The sequence below is a fragment of the Myotis yumanensis genome, unplaced genomic scaffold, assembly GCF_028538775.1.
Source record: "Myotis yumanensis isolate MYYU_CA2020_CCGP unplaced genomic scaffold, mMyoYum1.0.hap1 SCAF_9, whole genome shotgun sequence".
In the NCBI taxonomy this organism is placed as follows: domain Eukaryota; kingdom Metazoa; phylum Chordata; class Mammalia; order Chiroptera; family Vespertilionidae; genus Myotis; species Myotis yumanensis.
This window is the reverse complement of record NW_027223760.1, coordinates 54,906,639-54,932,898: the sequence shown is the minus strand read 5'-3', so window position 1 is coordinate 54,932,898 and position 26,260 is coordinate 54,906,639. Positions and strand designations below refer to the sequence as shown.

The following is a 26,260-nucleotide window of genomic DNA, read 5'->3' as shown; positions in this document are numbered from 1 at the left end:
TGCGCTGCAGTCTCAATTTCAAATTATACTGCTCTAATTCTGAAGATCACAGGAATAAATAAACTTAAATATCTACATTTCTTATTTTAAAGCTCATTGCTTTAAAAAATACTGGAGAAAATGATTATACTTTATTTCATAAAATCTTATGTATTTGCCTACTTGCTCTTGGTGACTAAATTTATACATCATAGGAACTGCTGGTCCTTTTAGTAATTATTTTTCCAAAGCGGCATTCTTCTTTGGCAATGAAATATTATCTTGGTTTCATGTTTTACTTATTTATTTTTTAATCTTACTATGGCCTATAGAGTAACTAATGTAAAACTTTAGGTTGGAGCTCCTGTGTTTGAGATTCAAGAAAGAAGGAAAATTAAAGGTCACATTTATTGTTTACTGCTTATAACCAAAATATCATTGACTCTTCTCTGTGGTCTATTATCTGCCTTCTTTTCTTATGTCAGGGGATTTCAAATAATATTTTTACCACTTATTTTTCTGAACCATTTGTTAGCGATCCATACAGATGTGTAGAGAGGATAGAGCTCTTGGGTTTGTTCTAGACAGTTGGAGGAGGCAGGGGAAGCCCACCTTTAGCATGTTCCAACTGTGGAAAGGACTGTCTACACGGTGACACAGTAGCGTGGACTGAGCACCTTGGTGTCTGAGTATTCTGTGCCCCCCCCCCGCCCCCCCATCATAGCATTCCTCAGAACTTCTTCGAGTTAGACTGAGAAACACCAGATAGTGATGGGATCTTCCAGCCCCTCCTCAGCTGGGAATAATAATAGTTACTTTGAAGTCTTTTCCAAAAAGTGTTGTCCATTATTTGAAAGAAATTAACAGAATCACTAGGCAGGGAAGCAATATTTATTTTTGTAATTTTATAGAGTTACAAAGTCTATTTATATTAAAGCGAAGTGGAATAACTTCTGCAGAAAAGGTGTTTTCCATATTCATAAAAGTCACAAGTAGGTAATTTATTAAGTAGAGCAGTTTTTGAAAGGTGTAGGTTTGGGTGGGCATCTTGACTCAGAACTTCATTTCGATTTACTAGGTCTGTTTCCCACATAGCTGCAGCTTGTTCAGGGCTTATTCCTGCCAGTTGGATATGAAGTACTGTATGTTTGGGCTCACTGTACAGAATTCGTTTCCAAAAAAACAGTGTCGTGCTGCTTTCCATCTACTGGACCAGTAGGGGTAGGAAGATCTGATTTGAAGCCAATGCAAAATGCAAAACTGATTAGATTTGGATTGTTCATACATTAGGCCTTTCTTTCCCTGTTCTTAACCTTTTCCAGATGGAAGAACCAGTTTCCTCCCAGAGCACTTTCTCCTAGCAATTAGACTGTGAAGACGAAGATCGTTTAGTACCACAAATGCTGAAGTACTATGATAGTAGGATGGGGCTTTAAAATTTAGAGGAATGAATCAACACGTTCTGTCCTTGGTTTCTTTATTTTTCAATTAAGAGTTTGTGTGATGCTTTTAAAATGAGGAAATAACTCTCTTTCATTCTGCTTTTTGTTTTATTGCTAGAACATTACTTTCTGCCATCAGCTGGGAAGTAGGTGGTCCCTGGAACACCTTCATTGCACCAAATGTGTTTAAATGTTCACCATATTGCATGTACACCTTTCTAATGTGCATTAGGTACCCTCCCTTCCTGAATACAGTAGCTTATACCCAATTTTGCTTTTTCATGATGATTAAGGCTCATTATTGTAAATTTCAGCGACCACTGTTTGCTAGAATGCAGTAATGCCCTCTGCTGTTATTGAGAGGTGTAGAGCTCAGTATGGCCTCAGAATGTTATGCCCTATAAATTTTTATATTATCTCTTTCTACTTTTCTCCTCTCTGACATACTAGTAAGTTGGCTGGTACTTAGATCCAGACATTACATTTTAGAGCTACAAGGGAAGATTGCTTAGTCTAATGCCTTCATTTGGTAGATTAGGGATGGTAGCCCAGAGAGGTTGCACTGCTTGCCCATGGTCACACAGCTAGTTAGGGCTGGGGTAGGAACTAGGTAAAGGTTAATTTACTCCCAATCCAGTGGTCATTCTACCAGACAGCACTGTTTACCTACATATTTTTCTCCTTGTGTAATTTTTTTTTAATCCTCACCTGAGGATATTTTTCTATTGATTTTTAGACTGAGTGGAAGAGAGAGGGAAAGACAGAAATATTGATGTGAGGGAAATACATCGATTGGTTGCCTCCTACAAGAGCCCTGACCAGGGCCTGGGCCGGAGAGGAGTCTGCAACCAACGTATATGCCCTTGACCAGTGTTGAACTGGGACTCTTTAGTCCGCAGGCCGACGCTCTCTCCCTGAGCCAAACAGGCTAGGGTAAATTTTTTGCTCTTAATGTGTAGTTAACAGACATAAAGATATATTGAGAGCAAGATGAAATAAACACAGGCGTGAACTAACAGTCTGATGGCTGGAAGTCCTGCTACTATCATAAGTCACTTTACTTCCTTGAGTCTCAGTTTACCTTTTGTGAAAGGATGTGGTTGGATGAATAATGGTAATAACTAACATTTACTGAGTACTTACCATGTGCCAGGGACTATTCTAAGTTCTGATGTGAATTACCTTATTTAATTCTCACACAAACCGCATGAGGAAGATCTGGGTGATAAGCCTCATATTACATGGGAAAAACTAAACCACAGCAGTGACCTAGTTTACCAGAAGTCCTTTAGCTAGCAAGTAGCAGAGTCAAGATTCGGTATCCATGCTCTTGTCTACTCTCTTTTCTGGATGATCTACCTGCTCTCTTTAGCTGTAAAGCCTGAAGATTCTGGGTTTGAGTGGTAACCAAGAGCTACATTTATGAGCACTTACTACATACCACACAATAGTGTCTCATTTAATCCTTTCAGGAGGCAGGAGCTGTTATCAACCTCAGTTTATAGATGAAACGGAAACGCAGAGAGAGGTTGAGTGGCTCGCCCAGTCTTACAGCTGGTGAGTGGCAGTAGAAAGATGAGAAACCAGGCTGATCTAAGTGCCTGCCAGCTTTGCCACTATGCCTTGTTGCCCAAGAATGAGTACTCGAGTATCTGAACCACAGTGTAATGTGAGTTTGGTAACATTTATTTTTGCTGACTAGAGATTGTATGTGTGTGCGTGTACATACCCCCTACTGCAAACATGCATGTTCACATGTGGAAACACACTCCTAATGATTTCTTAGCTGTGTTAGATGAGGAGTTAACACTCATCCCAAGCACATACACGAGAGAAGTGAATTTATTGCAGGAGATAATGAGGCATGAACTGGGGATGGTGGAGGCTATGGCAAACAGGAAAACACAGGCCCTGACCAAAGAGGTAGCTGATCATGGACTGGGCTCAGCCAACCGCTGCCTTGCTTTTCAGTCTGGAAAATGGACGCAGTGCTGCTGCATTTTTCTAGAGAAACCGGAAGTTTAGATTTTTTAAAACCAGAAAAGTGTTTCAGAGCTGATTGTTAAATCATCATAACTAATTAAAACCATTTGAACCAATAATTTCAAACCACACTGTGAACCAATCAGAGACATTGGCAAACTGTTGTTATCACCACTATTTTTAAAGAGAAGAAAGGCCCAACCTTTGTCTTCCTGGTCCATTCTGCCCTATTAAGGGGGCATCATGGTCCTTTGCAGTGTAGAGAAAGTTGAATTATTACATGTACTTTTAAGAAATAACTGTCTTGTGAGGCTGTAACTTAATCAGAAGGCTTGACTCTGTGGACTGTAAGGAGTCCTGGCTTCTGATTTCAGTGTGTCCTTCACTCTGGCATCCCAGTCTGGGGACACCTGGTCCTGAATGGGGCTGTGCCGCGTGGGCTCACCTCTGGGACTTTTTCAAGCTCCCTCCTCCCCACCGCCGCCTTCATTCAGGCATGCCCCTGGCAAGACTGTTCAGGAGTCCCCGTATAGAGTGTGCATCTGCTATTACTGATAGGAATTTGGCATCAGAAAAAAAAAAAAAAATGGTATCCTCTTCTGAGAAATGCATGATTTCTCCAACACTCGGTTTTGGTTTCTAAACAGCCCAGGAAGTTCCTTACAGATGCTGAGTGTTTACTTTCGGGAGCAAGGTATAGGGGTGGGTCGATGACTCCCTTCTGATAAAAGTAGCTCTTCCTTTCTATCTTTTTAGCCTTCAGGCTTTCACTTTTAACTCCTTTAGTACAAAGGTTTCTGAGTACCTAACTCAGCCCCTAAAACTTGTTCATTTCTAATGTCCTCTTCAATGCAAAAATTCAGTCTCCCTTACTCAGCCTTTGCGATGACTGCCTATTATGTGTTGCCAGCATAACATCAAAGGGCAAACCAGGCATGGTATTCATCCCAACTGATAATAGTCCCTTAAAAACATGATTATATTCTAAATGCCCTACTTGCATAATATTATTTAAGGAAAAAAATAAGTATCGACTTGCGGTGCTAGGGTCTACATTTGTCTCGGAAATAGTATAGGCGAATGTATTTCCAGATGCTTCAAATAATGGGAAATCGCGAAAACTTGAATCAGGGTCTCTGGCCTTCCATGTGTTTCAGTTTGCATTTTGATAGCAGTTTAGAAATGTTATCGCTTGTTTTGTCACAGACATAATTCACATCTTTCTTCAGGCACTGTAAACAAGAGAAATGGTTTAATGGCCCCATAAAGGCACTCTGCTGATGGCTGAGATTAGGCCCTTTAGTAATGGATGTTGGGTGTGTGCATGTGGTGTGTGTGCAGCGGGGGTGGGGAGGCTTGGAAGAGGTAAATGTACTGGGAAAGGACCTGTGAGCGGCTCTGATAGAGGCAGCAGCCGTGCGGGCTGCTTTTTGTGTGTCTTGGAAGAGGATGTGACACGATTGTCCTTATTTGTAAACAAGCCTTCCCCTTTGCTTCTGGAATTTGACTGAGTACTAATTGAGGTCATGGCTCTCCATTTATCACCTGAAATGGAAGTGATATTAACGTAAAGTGAGTGCCTTTCATCTAGAGAGTGTATTCCTGACAACATATATTTACATGGAAGGCTGCATGCATTTTTCATGCCATGCTTGTATCTGGTCTTAAATAATCTAATTTATGTATACCATTTACTTTTATATCTTTTTACAGAGATTTTTTTTAAAAAAATTCACTGCTTTAGCCAAGAGAAAAATTTTTTATAAGCACTTCAGTGTCCACAGAATGATTTGTTTTGACTTTCTTAGTTATAGTTTGCAGACAAGTGTAAAAAATTCTCCACATTATACATAACCATGTTCTAAGTACATGCCTCGAAATTCCTCAAAGCACATACACTTGTAATATTTTAGAGCCTCAATATTGTGTATGTTTCTCATCATCTTTTTTGTGTATATCCTCGTAAACTGGCTACACAAGGCCACACACTAGCTTTTGAGAGTCAGAATAAAGAGTTAATAAAGCACAATTAAATGGCCTTTGTTAGTGAATGTAGCTGTGCCCTGTCACTAGCAGATGTCACTGTACCATGCCTCCACTTCAGTGTTTTTTTCCTCCTTTTTCATTCTAGACCACAACCTATAAGGATCAGCAAAGTTTCTTGGGCAAAGGGTCAGATAATAAGTATTTTAGGCATTGCTGGCACAGAGTTTCTGTCACATATCCTCCATCGATACTCAAAGAGCCCCAAGACTATCCTCAAACAAATGGGTGGGCAGTGTTCCAATAAAACTTCATTTACCAAGAGGGGTGGGAAGCCGGATTTGGCCCTGAGCTGTAATTTGCCAACCTCCGTTCTAGAACCTTGTACAGTAGACTATTCTAAAACAGAATTTTTAAGCAGACCAGACATCTCAACGTCAAAATCAGGAGACTGCCAGCAAGGTTCTGTATTCCTAGCTAGTTTTACTTTAAAAAACATACAAAACCTACAGATTTGATTCAGAGACCTGGTTCTGTTTAGAGAGGCAATTAAAAACGTGGTATGTTTCTCATCCCTGGATAATTGTTTTATACTCACAGAGATTGCTACTCTATTTCAATTTTATGATGAGTTGAAAGCAGAGTGAAAGGTCAGCCCTAAGACAACTTATCATTGTATTTACATTCACTGTCCACATGTAGAAAGGGGCCCTCACTTGTGACATTTAGGTACCAGAGTCCAGAGGAGGCTGTAGATGCTGGATAGCCACAAATTTCCTTCAGTGGAATCTGTCTGGTGTGAATTTTTAAATGTTGTTGGTCACAGTGACAAATTGAAAGAAGGCAGAATGCCTAAAAGCAAGAACAAATGCTCTGCGAAGTTGTTTGCATTTAGATACAGGTGCCAAGGATGTATTATTAAGGTCGTGTATACAGAAATATGCATTCATACATAAAAATTAATCAAACTTAAAGAAGACTTGCCTCTATGTTTATTAGAGGAAACCTCTTTTTAAAAAAAACCTAAGTAAAACTCTGAACTTCTGTGAGCTCTTGATGGTAAGACTATATCTTTACATGTTCTCTCTGTAGTTCCATATTCACTCCCCGCCCCCTCTAGCACCTGGCACAGTATCTGGGCCATAGCAAATGCATGGATTAATGAAGAAAAGGATGGATAAAGAAACCTCTGATATAATGTTATAGTGGTGTTCATGCAAGAAATAAATCATAAGGTTGTTTATTTGAATTATATGCTAAGGGTTCAAGAGTTGCAGCCAAAAGCTCAGAGCTCTTAATTCTTAACCTATTGTAAGTTCTAGGTCTTTGGTTTGACATGAAGCTTAGTTTCTTAATGCTTTAATGATATTTGCAAAATGAGGAGATGAAAATAAATATCCTTGTTTTAAATGATGAGAATAAAATGCAATAGGTAATGATGATTGAAAATGTTATAATACTATGTAAATTTGAGGGTTTTTTTTTCTTTTTAAAGCATTATAGCCACTGCTTTCTATCACAGTTCCAAACTCAACCACAATTCATTAAGTCAACACCCATAGTTAGACATACTATCTTCCTTAAATTTACAAGACATCCATCATCTTCACTATAGAAATATAAACTGAGCCGAGCCGGTGTTGCCTAGTGGTTGAGCATAGACCCCAGGAACCAAGAGGTCATGGGGTTGATTCCACGTCAGGGCCCATGCCCAGGTTGCAGGTTCGATTCCCAGTAGGGGGCGTGTAGGAGGCAGCCAATCGATGATGTTTCTCTATCATTGATGTTTCTCTCTCTGTCCCTCTCCCTTCCTCTCTCTCTCTCTCTCTAAAAAAAAAAAAAAAATACAGTAAGAAATATAAACCAAAATTTGATTCATAGATTTCATTGTTTAGTCTTTGGGCTAAACATGAACCAGTCAGCTATAACAAACATGGTCTGTTTTCATTCTAATGGTAATGGTACGAAAAAATGCTCTTGCGCCATGTTTGTTTAGGAAATTATTTTGCTATGTGCAAATTTAAAAATACATGATCTTCATCTGTCTTTTTAGGTGTTTAAATGTGATTTAATATCTGTCTACCCGCAACCAAAGATGTGGTCCTATACCAGCATTATTGCGCTTGGAAAGCGCAGGGCATGTCTCTGCTCCAGGGGAATGAGGACAGGATTGTGCCTCCGTCCTAAAATGTCAGCGGAAATAAATGGGAGCAAGATGATGCCTCATAGTTCACAAATCTAAAACCGAAACAGTTACTGATTTAACAAACAGTTTGCGATGAATACCATAACCCCAAGTAAATGTTTTGAATTAAGAAGTGGTTAAGTTTATTTTGGAAGTGCATTTTTAAAAGCCCTGGTATTCTGGCGCTCTTAGATTTAACCATTAGGAGAACACAGTCATCACTAGTCAGCCTTAAGATGTGGTTTTAAAGGTCCAGCAGCCATCAAAGGGAAATGCAAGAGGCAGCTCTCCAGTGCTCTTTCTGCTTCTTTCTCGTAAAGATCTTACTGGCCAGAGGAGTTGTGGGTCATTCAAGTTTGCTTGGAAACATGTTTGAGGGATGCCTGAGGAAGGCTGCCTAGATAAATGATCTGAACAGTCTGAAGTCAGGGATCCAGACGTAATGGAACATCCCTTTGAACCGTCACTTCTTTATAAATGAAATGAAGGAGTTAACTCCCTTGATTTGATACACTTGAAGGAGGAAAGATTCACTTTAATTAAGACTACAAACAATGCAGATGCCGGGAGCTCTGTGTTCCAGACCCAGCACGGACGGTACAGTAAGCGAAATGAAATGTCTAGCAGCCTCGGCAGCAGGCTGGAGCCGTGTTCAGCGCAAGTTAATTTAATTAGTGTTGATCATGACTCCAGATGATGGTGATTTGATAAGGAATAATTTAGTACTTAACAGCCTTTTACATGCACCAACTCCATGTGGGAAGGTAAAGCAAATTGCACAAAATGAATGTGCTGCTTTGCCTTGTGCCCGTGCCAGTGAGCTGGAAAACTGCCTGTTAGCAGACGCTCAGGCTCTCAGTCCCGTGATGCAATACCCAACACACGCTCAGCTCGGCCGCCTTTCGTGGGAGTCTCTATACTACGCTTATTTAAGAATAAATAAGTCACTTTTGTGATATAGACTCTCCAGGGAGCAGGAAAGTGACAATGAGGACAGTAAAGTAGCGTGTGGTCCTTGTGTAAAATGTTGAAGTTCTTTAGGGTGGCTTCTCTTTGTTTTTCTCACACGCAGCAATTAAAAAAAAAAATCCTAGCCAACTCAAATTCATTGGATTACTTCTTTGGCTTACGATTAGAAAAATAGAATCACAGTTCCAAGAGCCCACAATGATTAAGAGGCCCACACACATTGAATGTGTTATCCAGAGGGTAGGGAAACCCTCAAGTTCCGGAAGGAGAGAACCTGTGAGAATTCTTGAGTGTTGGCATCTAACGAAAAGGAAGACATTGTTTTTGTTTTTGTTTAAGTCTTTTCAAGTACTGGACCCATTTCAGTGCCGCTCACACTGGATCCAGGTGGTGTCGAGTATCACAGCGGGTTTGAAATTAACCCAGTTATGACAATCGCCTAGAAATTTTGTAACATACAGAAGCCTGATATATATCCCAGCCTCGGTGAATCAGAACTTCTGGGAATGGTACATTAGTTTGCTAGGGCTGCCATAACAAACTACCATCAACTGGGTGGCTCAAACAACGCCCGTGTATTGTTTCAGAGTTCTAGAGGCGAGAAGTCTGAGGTGGAGGTGTGGGCAGGGTCCTGGGTGCTGTGAGAGAGTCTATTCTGGACCTTTCTCCTAGCTTGTGGTGGTTTGCTGGCAATCTCTTGGCATTCCTTGGCTTGGAGAAGCATCAATCTCTGAACTCTGCCTTCATCTTCATATGGTGTCCTCCTGTGTGTGTGTCTGTATCCTAATTCCCCCTTCTTGTAAGGACATTGATCGTATTGGATTAGATCTCACCCTAATGACCTCATCTTCATTTATCTACCGAATAAGGGCACAGGTGAGGTACTAGGGTTAGGACTTCAGTATATGAATTTTTAGGGGAATACAATTCAACCTATAATATGGAGTCTGGAAATCTTTGTTTTGCGTTATTTGTTTTTTGTGTGTGTTACCTGGGTAATTAGATTGTTGGCCAGATTTGGGATTCTGAGTGTATGTATCAACTTGCCTCTGAGAGCACTTGGTGGTGGCGGAGGGGGGTGGGAGGGGGCGGGAGGGGAATCCTTATATCCTTTCTTCTAAAGTCAATTCAGGAGGTGCCTGAAAGCTTCTGAAAGCCCTAGAGCTCAAGACAAGACAGTGGGATGATCATCACCAAGATGCTTCTAGTTTGATACTATTGGGCATTTTGATAGGAGGCTACTGTCATGCTAGCAACCACTCCTGATGGTGCCCCAAACTTGTCATTCCTCACCTTCCTCATCAGGAATTATTTATCCTGTTCATTGAAGCACATTCTCAGGTGTCTGCTGAAACAGGAAGCCAGGTGCATTGAAATAGCTTCATTTGTATAGCATTGCTTAACTCCCCTCACATTTTTAAGATTTTTGTTGAGATATGCATTTATTGTAATTTTGCAGATGTATATTATCAAATAAGCACCATACAGAGCAAGATATAAAATACTTCCAGCACTGTAACAGGTGCCCTTTCCGTTCTCATGTCTATTTTTTCTCTTTTTACCAATTTTCCATGTATAGTAAAACTTCAGTTGTCTGACAGGATCTCTCATAGGTAATTTTAATATTTCATATAAAAGAATAAAAAATATGTAGTGTTAAGAATTGTTTTTAAAGCTATGGTTTCCTTCAAATATACATGTCTGCTAGCCTTCATATTTTATGTGATCTTTGTATTTGTATAAAACAATGAATATAAGTATCGCCATATGTTGTCATATGAAGAAAGAGAAAACGTGATAGGGAATAATTGTTTTATGGTGGATTACAAATGACAAATAACTGTCACATATTTTTCATATGTCATCCTCACAATTCTGGTAAGTAGATAGGCAGACACTTTATCTCTATTTTACAGATGAGCATTCCCTTCAAAGATGTGGAGATTTTTGCCCCAATTATCACCCATTTCCAGTGGACCTGCACCTAAATTTTCTTTCTCATAGTTGCCATTCTACTAAACCATTACTAATGATGGATTTGAGCTATTTTCCTTTCAATAATGCTTAAAATTATGTTTCAGTCTTCAGTTAATTCTTTTGTATTTTTTATGTTCCAGTCTTCAGTTAATTCCTTCCTATTTTTTTTTTCTGTTTTAATCCTTGGAAACCTTCCTGAACTGTTTTCAAAACATACTTTCTGAAAGCAGAGCTTTTTAAATTAATATCAGCTAAGCAAATTACAAGTGATTCCCTTAAAGTGAGGAGAGTTCAAGCATGGATTTTGTTAGACAATAAACAGAAAAGGAGGATACAGAGATTCTCCAGAATCTTCTTCGGTAAAATTAATGAAATGTGATTTTTCTTTTCTAGGGCAGTTAATATGTAATGTTAGTGACATTTTAACCAAGAGAAGTAGAGCAGGTTAATACACTTAATTCTTAACTGCATTTCATTTTTGTATTTTTGTTTTGTTTTGTTTTCTAGTGGCTTTTCATGGCCTACCACTGAAAATCAAGAAAGAACCCCACAGTCCATGTTCAGAACTCGGCTCAGCCTGCAGTCAAGAACACCCCTTTAAATTCAGCTATGGAGAAAAGTGCCTGTACAGTGTCAGGTAAAGCAATCAGGTGTACATATAGGATGGTGGTTCTTAGCGAAACAAAAAGCCCAGAACCTAATATAAAATCTCAAGTCAACTTTTATGAGTCATCTCGTCAGCATATAGCAAGCTAATTAGGTAATGTGTTTAGAAGAACGCCAAACAAAAAAAACATTTACCATCCAGTCACACACTTTTAGAATAATTTTAAAGCAATAATTTTCATCCACATTATTGGTTGCTTTTCCTACTCAGTGATGTATCCTGGGTGGGAAAAGAGGGTCTTACTTGGCCTAAGCAGCTATTGAAAGTTGTTATTAGAATGAGTGCATTATGCACTTTAGATAGAGTTTGTAGAAAAAAAAAGAAACATTTGGCATGTCTCAGCAGTACATTAGTTATCTGACAGGCTTTGCAGATGATCTATAAGATGTGTTTATGGACAATTGTAATAAAGTTAGAATTTTATAAGGCTTAGCAGAGGCTATTATCTATTAAAAAGCCAGTTGTTCCTTCTGTTGATAATAAAGGGTGGAGCAATAAAAGTACATTGTTCATTTGTTAGAAAATTTGATAACATACATGTTCATTAAAAACCCTTCACAGTAAATTGCATTCTGCTACTTTTCATATTGGCCTCTAATTGCATAAGGAAGAAGTTGGCTCTGTGTATTGAGTATTATTACTCTCAATTATAGTAGAAACTTGGTTCTTAAAAGGAGTTAGGCTGGAAACTTAAAAAAATGATTATAAATATTTGCAGTTTTATAAGTTAGGTTGATTCAAGTTCATAATACGTTATGATCTAAATGGATCTTACATTTTCTTATATGTTTACTACTTAGACTCTATACCAGGATATATAAGATTCAAGAAACTTAGATTTGTGTAATCGCTCAGCAGCTGACCAATGCTTACATATTCTATTACTATTTATGCTTGCACACTCAAACTTGTCTTTTATATCTGCTTTTCTAGGAGAGTTACCAGAGCCTGAAATTATGAACCAGTTCAATTAAAACTACAAAGCTGTTATAAAAAAGATGTCCTGTTGAAGCTAACTATTAAAGCATACTCAGTTTAGATAAAACAATATTGATCCAAGTTTCATTTTATAGCGTTTCTCGTGTTTATATTTTTTCAAGAGTGTTATGTAATCACAGAATAATTATTTAACATATTGAAGAATGTTTAATTAATGAGCCAAAAAGATATAGAATTGTCATTGAATTTCAGCATTGATCAGAAGTGTGTCTATGAAATAACCACTGCTTAATATGGTATATCTAATATCCATAAATCAGCAGTAGAGGAATTGCCTGACTATTTTGAGGTTCTTCCTGGGGACCAATAATTCCCACAGGGATCTATGGATTAAATTCTGGTACTTCCTTCTATATACAAACTGTAAATATAACATTTCATGGGGGGAAAAGTAATATCCTAGAACAAAGGATATATCATTTTTTCTTTTTACATGGGAAAGATTTAGGTGAACCATTTTATAAAAGTAGATTCCCATTTAGAAATATTGGTAAAGAAAACAAGTAGAACCGAACATAATGAGTACCATTAGCTGTACTTTAAGGCATGTACAGACTTAAACAGCATATACTACTTCGCTTCTGAAAAGTATTTTTACATTTGGATGTAATTCTCTTGTATAGATGAAGCAACAGAACAAATTATTTCATAAATCAATGCTAAAAGAAATGTTTTTGTTTTAAAATAAAAATATGTATTGATAAATTCTTTTTGTTACAAGGAAATACAGTATTTTAACCTGGAAATATCTTCTTAATTTGGAAATATAAGTAAAATTTGTTTTTAGTAAAATATTTTTTAGATAACAAACATTAGTTAGATCATATCCTTTAAAGGCATACATAGGAAAATCAACTGAAATTCATAAACAAGCTTACTCATTTTATTCCTTTGCAAGTGTTTAGAAGTTAGATTATGACAATAGAATGTTATTCCTAAGAACGTCATTTTGTTTTTATACTCTAAGAAAGTTTAAATATATCAGAGAGATTTTAATTTGCTCCATTAATCTTTATTATCCCATATGAGGAAGTTAATAGCAAGCATCATTTATTTTATATAAAAAATGAAAATAAGCCAAAGCATTGCCTTCTTAAAATTCTACCACAAATAAAGTCAAGCCAGGTATGGTCTCCATCTTATTAAACTGATGTTCTTGTTCTGAAATCTAATGTAATATAGAAGAATTATAATATCAGGGTAATTTAATGAAGTAGAAAAGATCTATGAAACTTGCTCCAAGAGACATATCAAGAATAGATGGAAATTATGCCACTGCTTTCATAGATAGTGCTTTTCCTCATATTAAGTTGTTTGTATATATATTAAACATATACATTTTATATGTATGCTGTTACCAATTTATTACTTATTCTGTTTTCTGTTAAAGTGTGTTCCAGTTTTGAAGATTACATGTTCTAGAATTACAAACACCAAAAGACATGAAATACTAACTCCTTTATGACTTACGCCTAAAACGTTTTGTTGTTTCCTTAGGTTAGAATTTTTTTAAAAATTTCTCCAAAGAAACAAATATTCTCTCTTTTTTTTTCTTATGCCTTGGGTAGTGCCTATGATCAGAAGCCACAAGTGGGAATGAGGCCCTCCAACCCCCCGACCCCATCCAGCACTCCAGTGTCCCCACTACATCATGCATCTCCAAACTCAACTCACACTCCGAAACCTGACCACGCCTTCCCAGCTCACCTCCCTCCATCACAGTCCATGCAAGACAGCAGATACCCCATGGATCACAGGTATATTGCAAACACTGTTTTTGTCAAAATTGTTTTTAGTATTCGTGGAAGAGCCTCTGTTACCAATTCCTAAGACCTATAGTAGATTTAGGGTGAACATATTAATTGTGCGCATCTGGGCAAAATATTTTTAGAAAGAGCTTGCCTCTCTATAGTTATAAATAATTTGTGAAGAAGGTCACTTATAAAGAGTCCTTTTATAAATATTTAAATTTGTTGCTAAAATGGAAAATTAATCTATGTACTGACATTTGAACACCTCCCCTTTGCTTTGCCTGAATTAAATTGCTTCACTTACACTTTAAATCAGATCATGGCATTTTTTTTTTATGAGCATATGTGTGTACTTGTTCTATAAAGTTAGGAGACTAATTTTAGTAGGTGGCTTATGGAATTAGGTTCTTTACCTTAGTTTGGATAGCGTAGCTGTACACAGTTTTGCAGAGCAGAACTTATTTGATTAAATCATTTTCCATACTTTCCATGTTATGAATATTTAATGCCAGTAGACACAAGACCCTGGACACTGAGAATGTAAAGTTAAAGAGATAGAGGTCAAATTATTATTACTTAGAAAGGAGAAAGCAAGGACCAGAGCATGGAACTCGGAAGAATGCTATGGCAGATTATTCCTGGCTCCTAGAGATGAGTCAATTTACATTTGAATAAAATGTTAGGAGACTTTTAAAGGTCTTAATACAACTTAAAACACAGGTTGATTATGTACCTCATTTTTCCTTCCCCTTCTACCTTGTACTTGTTTAGAGCCAGTGGTATGCTAGTAAATATTGAACAACAGGCTCTATGGGAGAAAACCCAAAAGACCTGATTTGTAGGCAGTTGATACAAATATTCCCCCATGGCTGACTGCAAGCTATCAATGTGATAACCTTGACTGTAGAATTGGAAAGAGAGGCGCAGTAGCACTCCATTTTATAGTATTTCTACTATATAGATACTCTAGTCATAACCTCAAGAACAAAATTAATAGTAATACTTTTAATTAGGGAGTGATGAGGTTTGAATATTAATTAATAGCTTTTGTTTGTAATGTAATTTTTTAAAAAATATAAATTTACATCATTTACTTCATAATGGCTGTCTTTAACAATTGACTTACAGAATTTCTGAAAATGTAATAATAAGCCAGGACAAAAAGGCTCTGACACCATTAGGAAAATAACTCAGCCAAAGTCATCCTCTGTATCAGCAGATGTGCAACGCGCTGAAAAGAAGGGAATACTCAGATCTGCTTTTTCTAGGTTATTTAAACCAACTCAGTCTCACATTCAGTCACACTCTGTTGGTGTGAAGGGCTAAGATGAAAGCATTCTTTCCAATGCGAAACTAAGCCGCATCGTTTCTACCTTTGTTTCCATCACGCAGCCCTCTCTTGCTTTAGTTACCAAATGCTCCCGGTGATCTTTGCCTTCTCACCCGATAGACTTGAGACCTCGTCAGAGCGCAGTGGTATGTGCATCTGTGTAAACAGTTGCGTAAATACAGATGAAAGAAATCCCACTGCAGGGTGGGCCATTAAACAGATGCACATTGTGCAGGGCTAAGAGGGAAAAAGAAGCCAGTTGTATTTTGTCCACTTCTGATGTCTTCCCAGAATTCTTCATACCTGAGTCTCTCGCGCTCCAAACGAGTGCCAGAATTCTAGGTTGTAGAGTTGGCTCTTTGTGCAGAAAAGCTATTTCTATGGAAGGTGACTGGTGAACAAGCAGTGTGCCTGTTTTCAGGTGACCTAACTTGAAATGCTTTAGCCAAATCCATTTGAGTTTCTCTACTTGAAGTCAAATACCTGAGACTGAGAACAGCCGGTCCGGAACTACCAGAGGGAAGCTCAGGGTCTTTTCCCACTGCCCCCCATCGTGTTTTGAGGACAGTACCAGCTGGCCAATCCCAGGAAAATCTCTGAAGCCGTATGTTTCTGAGGAGGATTTCTTGGAGGGCTCGAGCCAACAAATGACAGTCCCTCAGTTATAAATGGCAACTTTTCTCTGGGAACAGATCCTTTCCCCAAATAGCCCCCTCCAGCCTGGGCACCTCGCCTCACTCTCGGCTGCCCCCCGCGTTCTTTGCATGGCTCATTCGGCTCTTCAGGTCAGCCCTTTGGCTCTTTTTTCTGAACCCGCTGCGAAGGAGCCTGGTCTCTCTTCTCGCTCTTTCCCACCCGTTATAGACTGTTTTCCTTTATCCAAGAGTTCCTCACCATGTTGCCCTTACCTGTTAACACTCTTCCAGAAGCTTCTTGTCACCTTCTCTTTATAGTAGGTCAGCTGCTCATAAGAATGCCATGTCAACGTAAGAAACATTCGAACCTGTGAAGGGTTTTTGTGAGTTTGAGCCAAACTGTCCACAATTGCCAGGAAGTGAAATCTCTGAGATCATGCTTGGAGAGTGGCAGTTTTACACCTTATTTTTTACATTGCAATCAAAAAAGATGATGCAAGTGAGTTATGTCAAATCCACTGGTGATAGACCAGGGAGGTGGGAGGAAGCAACGCAGAGGGGGAGAGTGGAATTGGATGAAAAGTAAAATGATAGACAATACATCTTTTACATAGATGGGTACAGAATAGTTAAGTCAACAATGAACATGATAAAACAAAGATAATTTATGGTCTTGGCCCTGGTGTATTGGTTGTGCCCTGAGGGGTCTGGAAAAGGAGAGTTACCCTGACATTCCCAAGGAATGTTATCATATATGCAAAAGACAATAGACAGGCTTAGTTAAGGTAAAGATTGACTTTTGTCAGGGAAGATACCGACTTATGACATGACTACCCACCATAAACTGCTTTTAGTTTAAAAAGTTTTCTTTCCAGGCCACCCTTTAGGGCTCTGAGTTTGCACGACCTGCATGCAGACCTTCCCTGAGCTAGTCAGTTAGCATGTGGCTCCTTTGCATCCCCAGGCACCACTAACTGGTAGCTAGCTCCCTATGAAGCATGTGTGTGATAGAAGACGTGGTCCTCGGAATGAACCTGGGAATCAGGTTCATTCCCAAAAATAAATGGCTTGATTCCTTACAAAGCTTTTAGCACAAGTGTTATTAACTTCCTTTCAAGGCTTCCCGGGTGAGCTGGGTTCTTATTTTAACTTCAAGTTACAATTTTCTGATTCACTTCTTGACAGTTCTTAATGATAATTTCTGTTTCTTTTCTTTTCTTTCTTCTTTTTTTTTTTGACTAATGAAATAAGCAAGGAAAGGGAAATGAGTGCATTGCCAGTCAGCCTCATGGTTTTTGCAATATCGGAGTTTCTCAGTTTATTTTCTGTAGGTGTAGGTGGGATTCTGGTACTTACCAGGGTTCAGGCTTCTTAGAAATGCTAAAGCAACTGCTTTGTAATTCTTTAGCTTTTACCTTATTTTCATTTAACGTTACCAAAATTAAATGTTAACTTTCCAAATTAAAGTCTCTAAAATGCTTTTAGTGGAGTGAGGGGGGAAGAAGGGAGTTATTTAATAGGCTTCTATTTGCTCATAGTAATGTTGGGTAGGTTATTTTTAAGCACTCCTGGGCATTTTTAGAGCACTTTTAAATCTTTAATTAATCCACATCTTTGTGGTGGGTCAATGATATTATGGATGAGATACACGGAACTGACCGAGCACAAGATTAGCCAATCGTTATAGAGTTTACCAAGCAGGAAGGAGTGGAGACTCACTCTCAGCCTCCTTCTAAGACCTCCAAACTTCTTCAGGGTCTAACAGCACAACCGGTCCTCAAACTATGCAATGCACCACGCTATTTCTGTCTTTGGAGCTCTGCTGTATATTGTATGCTTATCTTGATCAACTTGAGATTTCATTAGAAGTTATTAGAAGCCAATGTGTTGTGTTACTGTTTGATAGTAAAGAGATGGTCTTTTAAAAATAAGCTTGGTTTAGTCTCTACATGGTCTAGTTTTATTTACCAGTAGATATAGTGTTCTTTAGGACATAGTTGAAGATTTAAGAGCCCTGCCCACTTGAGAAGACAGTCATTCCTCTTTTGCTTCCTCAGTAACTGAGGGAGGAGGAAGGAAACCCAGTAGGTAGCTTTTTATTTGGTTGCTTTTGTTTGTTTGTGGATTAGTTAGGTAACAGAATTAAAAGGTAGAGGAGGTAGTTTGAGATCAGATTCTTTAAAATTTTCCTGTTTTTTCCCTAGTATATAATTATTTGAGGCCCTCTTAATATGAAAATTTGGTAAATGATCCAATTGATTTAGGATTGGGTATTTTTACTCTAAGGGTATGTATTTTCTCAAAGTAATACACTGTTCTCCTAGACCTACTCAAAGCACACCTTTAACGTATTGTATTGTACCAAAATGATGCTGCTAGTGACTAATTAGAAGGGGAACACCTGACATATTAAGATTAAAAAGCACAGTGCTACTGACCCAGGAAAGAGAAATGAAGTAATTATTAAACATCTAAGCCTTGGATCAGTTGGTATCATGTTCATTATACAGTTAAAAAATTGTGCAATATTTTAAAGAGTATTTCTTCTTATTGTTTTATTTGAAACATGCTCTCTGATTTCCCAGGTTTCGCCGCCAGCTTTCTGAACCCTGTAATTCCTTTCCTCCTTTGCCAACAATGCCAAGGGAAGGACGTCCTATGTACCAACGGCAGATGTCTGAGCCCAACATCCCCTTCCCACCTCAAGGCTTTAAGCAGGAGTACCACGACCCAGTGTATGAACACAACACCATGGTTGGTGGCGCGCCCAGCCAAAGCTTCCCCCCACCTCTGATGATTAAACAGGAACCCAGAGATTTCGCATATGATTCAGGTAGGCCCATGTTTTACGTTACATTTAAGACATATTTTCACTGGCTTGCTCCTTGGAGTAGTGTTGGCATCAGACTGGGTGGCTCCTGACTATTCTGGGTGGGATCTTCCTGATTTTACCACTTCTTTGAATCTTTATATGTGAAGGATGGGGCTATCAAACCATTTTGTCATGAACTGATGGTTGAAATAGTGTCTAGATGTGAAACCAGTACGAAGAAGAGTACAATTTGTAAAATTAGACACATTCTCAGCTCAAGAGAGTAAGTAACCTTGTAATTCTTTTCTGGATTCTGGGCTTCTTTTCTGTTTGCTACTAAAGCACTATCTAGTTAACAGTGTTTACCGAGAGTAATGTTTTGCACTGGGTCACTTATTGCTTATAGCTTTTTGTTTGTTTTTTTTCCTTTATTGGTGGCAAGATTCCAAGGGTCCAGAATGAAAGATTCTTACATGCTAGGAGAGGAATACAGAAATACAGATTTCTGATTTACTCATAGAGTTTAGCTTTAGTCTTCCTGAAGCAGAAAGACCCTACAAAGTAGTATATCAAGCTAGGGAAGGGGTTTTCCTAAAAATAAGGAGCTTTTAAATCTTTTGCAGATGTTAACCACTAAATTTGACCTTGAGACTTTAGAAGAATTACTTAACTCATTTGTGTGTAGTTTCTCCTCGAAATCAGGACATCTGCTTTTCAGACATCCCAGGAACTTTTTTAAAAACGTATAAAATAAAGGCCTTTGCTTATATGAATTTGCAAGATATTATTAACATTGAAACGTGGTCATTAGATGGTTGTGGACTTGGAAATGTTTGAAAACAAAATAATTTTCTTTTGTTAGGATGCTAAATTATGGAGGTTCTTTATGAAGGAACGATTGCTTCTCTAGGAATAATTGCTGAGTTTTTCTCAGTTCTGTTCAAGGAAAGAACATTGTGTCTGAGTCTTGAGTTTCCAACTTGCATAACACCACTTGCTTTGTTATAAACTACCCTAAAAGCTTGGCAAGAAGGAGCCCTATAACTGAGAATCTCCCCCTGGCCTCTGGCCACCATTCCTCATTGAGCAAGAAACTCAAAAAGAAACTTAACAAGAGGAACTGCCCACTCAGAGGCCATGCCTCCATTTCCCGGCAGTGCACCAGCTACCTAAGACCCATGAATTCTCTGCCCATCAGCCCTCCCAGGCCTAGTTTTCTGAAAGCAGAGCACAGTGCTCCTGTGTGTAGCCCTGAGTCTAAGGAGGTGGCCAAAAGACAGCTGTTTGTAGGGGGATGAAGATGGAGCTTGGGTTAGCCCTTATGTTTACATGTGAGGCCCCATGGTGTTTTTTGCAAAATGTGGGCTTGAGGAATAGGAAGAGAAGCAAGAAGTGGGGTGAGTTGGGGGTCTGAAGACTGGAAGCTGGCTCCAAATCATCCTATTCTAGGGCTAATCTTAGACATTTTCCCAAGTTTCAGTTTTAACCTAGCTTTCCAGGTTGTAATGGCCATATATTTTCAAGGAATGAGAGGAGATAAATACGCTTAATTACTTATCAGTTTATTTGGTTCAGTTATTTTAAAAAATTAAACATATGGTGGGAAGGCTTTTATTTGAATTCTTGCCCAGACCTTATAATTTGGAGAATATCCCGAAATGTACCATAATGTGTTCAGTTTAGAACCTTTCTTATTTGTCCATGCTTTATGTCCATAATTAAGAACTCTGCGATACAATGGACTTTATTACAGATAGGATTCATTTTTCTCTGTAAATTTCAAATCCTGTTAACTGATGTTATCTTTATTCCAAATGACATTTTAATTTGCTGCATAGTTTTTGAATTCACCATGGTTTCCAGAAATTTTACTTGGAAATCATATAAAATAGCTCAAATAAATGGTTCAAAAGCACTGTAGAGCATAACATTGAAAAGTTTCTTTGTGTGTTATAGATTGTGGTGTTGTTGTTTTTTTGTATAATCCTAGCAAGGTTAACACTGAAACAATTTTCTTGATTTTGTGGAGGTTATATATAGTATATGTAACATGGTGTTGAGAAGATGTGAACCAAACAAGGAAATAATTTAAATAATCCAAAGAGGGCAAAAATAGGAGCTGGTACTATAAGATTTAATTGCATTACTTATGGGCCATACATAATATGAACTTCAGAGTTAGTCACTGTCTGACTCTCAAAGCACAGATTTAGTCACTTATAATCTAAAAAGCATAGTCCATGCCTTAGCTCAGATTGTTATACTAAATAAAATGCCATCAACTGGGAAGCTTAAACAACAGACATCTATTTCTCACAGTTCTGCAGGCTGGGAAGTGCAAGGTCAAGATGCCAGCAGATTTGGTTCCTGGTGAGGGCCCTCTTCCTGGCTTGCAGATGGCCGCTTTCTCACTGTGTCCTCACATGGCGAAGAGAGACAGTGAGTGAGCGCTGGTCTCTCTTCCTCTTCTTGTAAGAACACCAGTCCCACCATGGGCACCTACCTGAAGAGCTAATGTAACTAATTACCTTCCGTTGGCCACACCTCAAAATACTACCCATGGGGCACTATGGCTTTTATAATGGACTAGAGGCCCGATGCACAAAAATTTGTGCACTCGGGGGAGAGAGGGGGTCCCTCAGCCCGGCCTGTGCCCTCTCACAGTCTGGGGCCCCTCGGGAGATAACGACTTGCTGGCTTAGGCCCGCTCCCGGGTGGCAGAGGGCAGGCCCAATCCCTAGGTGCAGCCCCTGGTCATGCACAGAGCAGGGCGGATCGGGAGGTTGCAATGCCACCCCTAGTCACACTCAGGGTAGGGCCGATTGGGGGGTTGGGGCACCGCCCCCTGTCACACTCAAGGCAGGGTCGATAGGGAGGTTGCGGCACCACCCCCTGTCACGCACAAAGCAGGGCCAATCAGGGGGTTGGGGCGCTGCCCCCTGTCATGCACAGAGCAGAGCCGATCAGGGGGTTGAGGAGCTCTCCCCTGTCACTCACAGAGTAGGACCAATAGGGGAGTTGGGGCACCGCCCCCGTCACATACAGAGCAGGGCTGATCAGGGGGTTGGGGCGCCGCCACTGTCACACTCACGGCAGAGCCAATAGGGAGGTTATGGCTCTACCCCATCACACACAGAGCAGGCCCATGGGGGGGTTGGGGTGCCGCACCTTGTCACACACAGAGCCGCAGGGTGATCAGGGGTTTGGGGAGCTCCCCCCTATCAGGCACAGAGCAGGGCTGATTAGGGGGTTGGGGCGCCTTCCCCTGTCATGAACAGAGTAGGGCAGATAGGGAGGTTGTGGCCCCGCCCCCTGTCACACACAGAGCCGCAGGGCGATCAGGGGTCTTGGTCACTGCCCCCTGTCACGCTGATCCTGGTGCCGGGAGGCTTCGCTGCTCTGCTGATCCCGGTGCTGGGAGGCATATCACCCTTTTACTATATAGGATAGAGGCCTGGTGCACGGGTTGGGGCCGGCTGGTTTGCCCTGAAGGGTGTCCTGGATCAGGGTCGGGGTCCCCACTGGGGTGCCTGGCCAGCCTGGATGAGGGGATGATGGCTGTTTGCAGCTGGTCACACCCCCTTCAGGGTCGGGGTCCCCACTGGGGTGCCTGGTCAGCCTGGATGAGAGGATGATGGGTGTTTGCAGCTGGTCACACCCCCTTCAGGGTGGGGGTCCCCACTGGGGTGCCTGGCCAGTCTGGGTGAGGGGCTGAGGGCCGTTTTCAGGCTGGCGGATGACTGAAGCTCCCAACCGCTCCTTTTTTTCTTTTTTTTATTCTGGGCCAGCTTTAGCTCTGAGGCTTGGCTCCAGCTCTGAGGCCTCAGCTGCTGAAAGCAGGTTTCTGGCCTTTGTTTACCTTCTGTATTTGAAACAATGTTGCGGTCCGGCTGGCTGAAGCCCGGCGGAATAAAGCAGGTTTCTTGGGTTTTGTTTAGCTTCTATATTTGCAACATAGTTGCTTAGAGTTGCAGCTGAGAGGCCGGCAAGGCAGGTGGGGAACCTGGCTTCCTCCATCACTGAAGCAAGCAAGCCTCCTGTTCGCTTCAGTACATGGCTGCCGGCCGCCATCTTGGTTGGCAGTTAATTTGCATATCTCACTGATTAGCCAATAGGAAGGGTAGCGGATGTACAGCTAATTACCATGTTTCTCTTTTATTAGATAGGATTGTGGAGGACACAATAATTCAGTCCATAACAGTATCCTATTTTAAAGATACCTAGGGTATCTCTTGTAAGTAGACCATACACCTAGTAAATTACAGGTAAAATATCTGTTTAATATTTGAGAAGCAGTTAATTTATGTTACTTTCTCCCCTCTAAGTTACATTTCCAATTGCTAAGCTACAACACCTTTAAATTCTAATTGCAACATTGCCAATAGGATACAGTTGTGTTTGGCTTGAAGCATTGACTAGCAAGGGTTTATCTTCTGGATATGCTCTAAAAAGAACTGTAGCAGCAGTGTAACCAGAGCCGATGAAAAATTAATCAGTGGGCATCAAAGTATTCCACTGGCTATGGAATTGCTGCAAGTAAGTTGACACATCTGTATATTTCATACATTACAGTCAATAAGTATGATGTCCAGATATTTGTTTTGTTGTCAGTAGTTCTTCTGTCCTTGCAGAGAACACATTAAATGACCTTTATAGGAAATCTAACGTATTTATCCCTGAACTATTGATTTCTTGGTCCACTTACTGATGGTGAACACATACACATTAGAAAATATTTTATGTGATTTACAAACAATGTAAAAAATGTTTCATAGTCAATTTACTCAGGGTAGGTGATCAAAGGATATCTTTTCAGAAGGCCTCTAGAACTCTTTATTGCTTAATTCAAAATAACGTAAATGTTGTGAATATAAAGTAAGCTTTACAAGTGAAAAGGCTGCATGATTATACTTCTAATAAAGCCTGACATTAATTATGACATGGGAAATGGAAGGTCTATTAGTTATAATTGTAATTACAGGAGCGCAATTTCAACGGCAGAGTATTTAAGCTAAAAAATGCACAATAGTAGAGTAGAAATTTTTATTCAGGAGAAAAGAGAAAAGCTTGGAGCAGAAGACACTGAGGGGATAAGCAATTGATATTTAGGGCCAATTTGGTGAACCAGTACAATGTAATCATGATTATATTATATTAAATTCTAAGTAGTCCGATTACATCTATTATTGTTTTCCTTCTCATAATCTCTATTTGAATGGTGCTGCACAAAGCAATATACAAGCTTATGGTTGGTTGGTTGGTTGGTCGGTTGGTTGGTTGGTTGGTTTTTTCTGAATCATACATGATTTTCTCTTTCTTCCTCTATAGCCAAATAGTGGAATATATACTGAGTGCCTCATTTGGCGTGGCTTATGCAGTACCCATTTTCATAGAATCAGAGTTATTTTCCCATTTTCATGCTTATCTATGAGGCTTTGCTGGTTCGAATACCCACTGAGACAGATATTTTAGATATTTCATCACAACATTTTGTTAGAGTTGTTTTAGTTGATTGTTTGGGTTTTTGTTTCATTTCTTATTCTTTTATTAGCCTAGGGTAGTACTTTTAAGGGGTGGCATCTTTCTAACTGATTAGAGTTATAATGTAAGAGCTGGGGTTGAAGATAAGGAAGGAGAACTTTCAGGGACATGAAGAAAGTGGCTGAAATGAGAAGGTACAGGAAAGGACGTAGCTTGAGCTCTAGGGGAGGAGGATAAAGTGGAGGGTGTGGGGAAAAAAGTTGACATATTTTTCCAGAAGAAAATGTTTTTTGTATTTTTTTAAAGTGTGCTTTCTGAGCCACTCCTGCTGGTACTGATGAGGTCTTCTTTCAATTTGAAGGCCTGTAACATTTATGTGATGGCAAATGTTGTCAGCACAATTTTAGACTTGGAAATTGACACAAGTAGCTGTTTCATAGAATTATAAATATTTACACTTATGAGCTCTTGGAGATCACCTCATTCAGATTCCTTCGCCACGTCCCAGTTGAACCTGTCATCTGTCCAAGGCTCATCCGAGGTCACTGGTCAGTTACCCAGATGATTTCTGAAGCAGCCAAAATTAGAACCAATGTTTTCTTCTTAGTTCAGTGCACGTTCAACAGTGTATCTTTCTAGGTAATTGTGCAAAATAAACACTTTAATCCATAATTAGCCACATATATCATTGATCCTTTTCTCTAATTTTTGGACTAAATACGTTTCTATGAGGTTTAAAAGCTCTACATTATTCAGGGAAATACAAGTGTTTGTATTATGACCAGAGGTATGCTTTTTCTAATCTGGAGGTGTATATTTCACATTAGTATTCCTCAAATTTATCCTGTTAGGTGTTCACTGATGTGAGATAAGAAAATATAGGACCTCAGATGATATTTAGGCTTAGAATACATTCTATTTCTTTTTTTTAAAAAAAATCTGCATAAGAGGTGAGATTGTTAAGGAAGTGACTTTTCCCAATAGTTCTTCTGGAAAAGTCCGAATTAATAATTGGAAGGAAAAGTGGCAAATTAATGGCATCCAGCCCTAAAATTCTGTGATGAAATGAACTTTGAGTTTGTCTGAGCCTTCTATGGGACTTCAGTCTTTAAGTTTGATGGCTTAAAATTTAAACTGGAGCAGTCATTTTCAAACATTTGTCAGCAAGTCCATTTTTTCACCAGAAAGCTTAAGAGGGACTGCAGTATATAAAAGAAAAGGAAGAAATTTTTACAATTGGAAGAATAAGATGGGCCTTTCCTATCCTCCATTTTTAAATTAATTTATTCTTCACTACTGTATCCGGTACTCACATAGGCCCAAGCTGGCACTTTAGTCAAGAGAGTTACATAGCCGTGGCTTTCTAGAATGGCAAGAGAGGAACTTTTTGTAAGTTCCTCACCTTAGGCATATAGTAGGGAGCGCCAGGAAGTAATTTCTAATGTTGCTTCTAGTAAGCATTGCCTGGGATTCTCCTTATAGGGTTTATAATATGGTTTTAAAGTGAAAGTTTTAGGATGTGATCAGTGGATGACAGAGCAAGAAGAACATGATTATTCACATAGGAATTAGCCACACAGGAATATGAATAAGTAGTGCTTTATGTGTTTGGGGATGATTTATTAGGGCCTCATGCAGCTGACTCAGCTTGCACAAAATTAAAACATACAACAAAATTCAGAAGGTTGAAATCACCCAGTAGTTAATCTCTAAACTATTATGATAGTTAGTTACTATTACTATGTAATAGCTCAGAAATTCTGTCATCGGGGTATATTATGTTTAAAAATGATTTCTACTTATTAATTTATGAAGAGATATATTGTAGGTAAATTATATATATTTTCTAATATATTTTCTTACATCCTTTCTGAACAATTGAGTTATACATGCATAATCAACCAAAAATACTGTTCAAGAAGCACAAGGAATGCAGTGATTACAAAAGGCAACTGTTAAAAAATGCTAATTAAAGCCAGATGGAACAAAGGGAGTAGAAGTAGAGGCTACTGATATTTATTTTTAATGTGAGGTCTGTAATAACTAACAGCTTATACATTTCAAAAT

General features: G+C 39.2%; 1 protein-coding gene across 8 annotated transcripts in view; it reads left to right on the top strand.

Moving 5' to 3' along the window:
* Positions 1-26,260, top strand: part of ETV1 (ETS variant transcription factor 1) — an 86,602-nt gene that overhangs the window by 32,387 nt on the left and 27,955 nt on the right. For all 8 annotated transcript variants that reach the window (XM_070424369.1, XM_070424366.1, XM_070424365.1 and 5 more), the window contains 3 exons: positions 11,026-11,155; positions 13,753-13,941; positions 18,486-18,733. In XM_070424369.1, the coding sequence (XP_070280470.1) occupies positions 11,026-11,155; positions 13,753-13,941; positions 18,486-18,733 (567 nt within the window). The remainder of the gene's footprint in view (positions 1-11,025; positions 11,156-13,752; positions 13,942-18,485; positions 18,734-26,260) is intronic.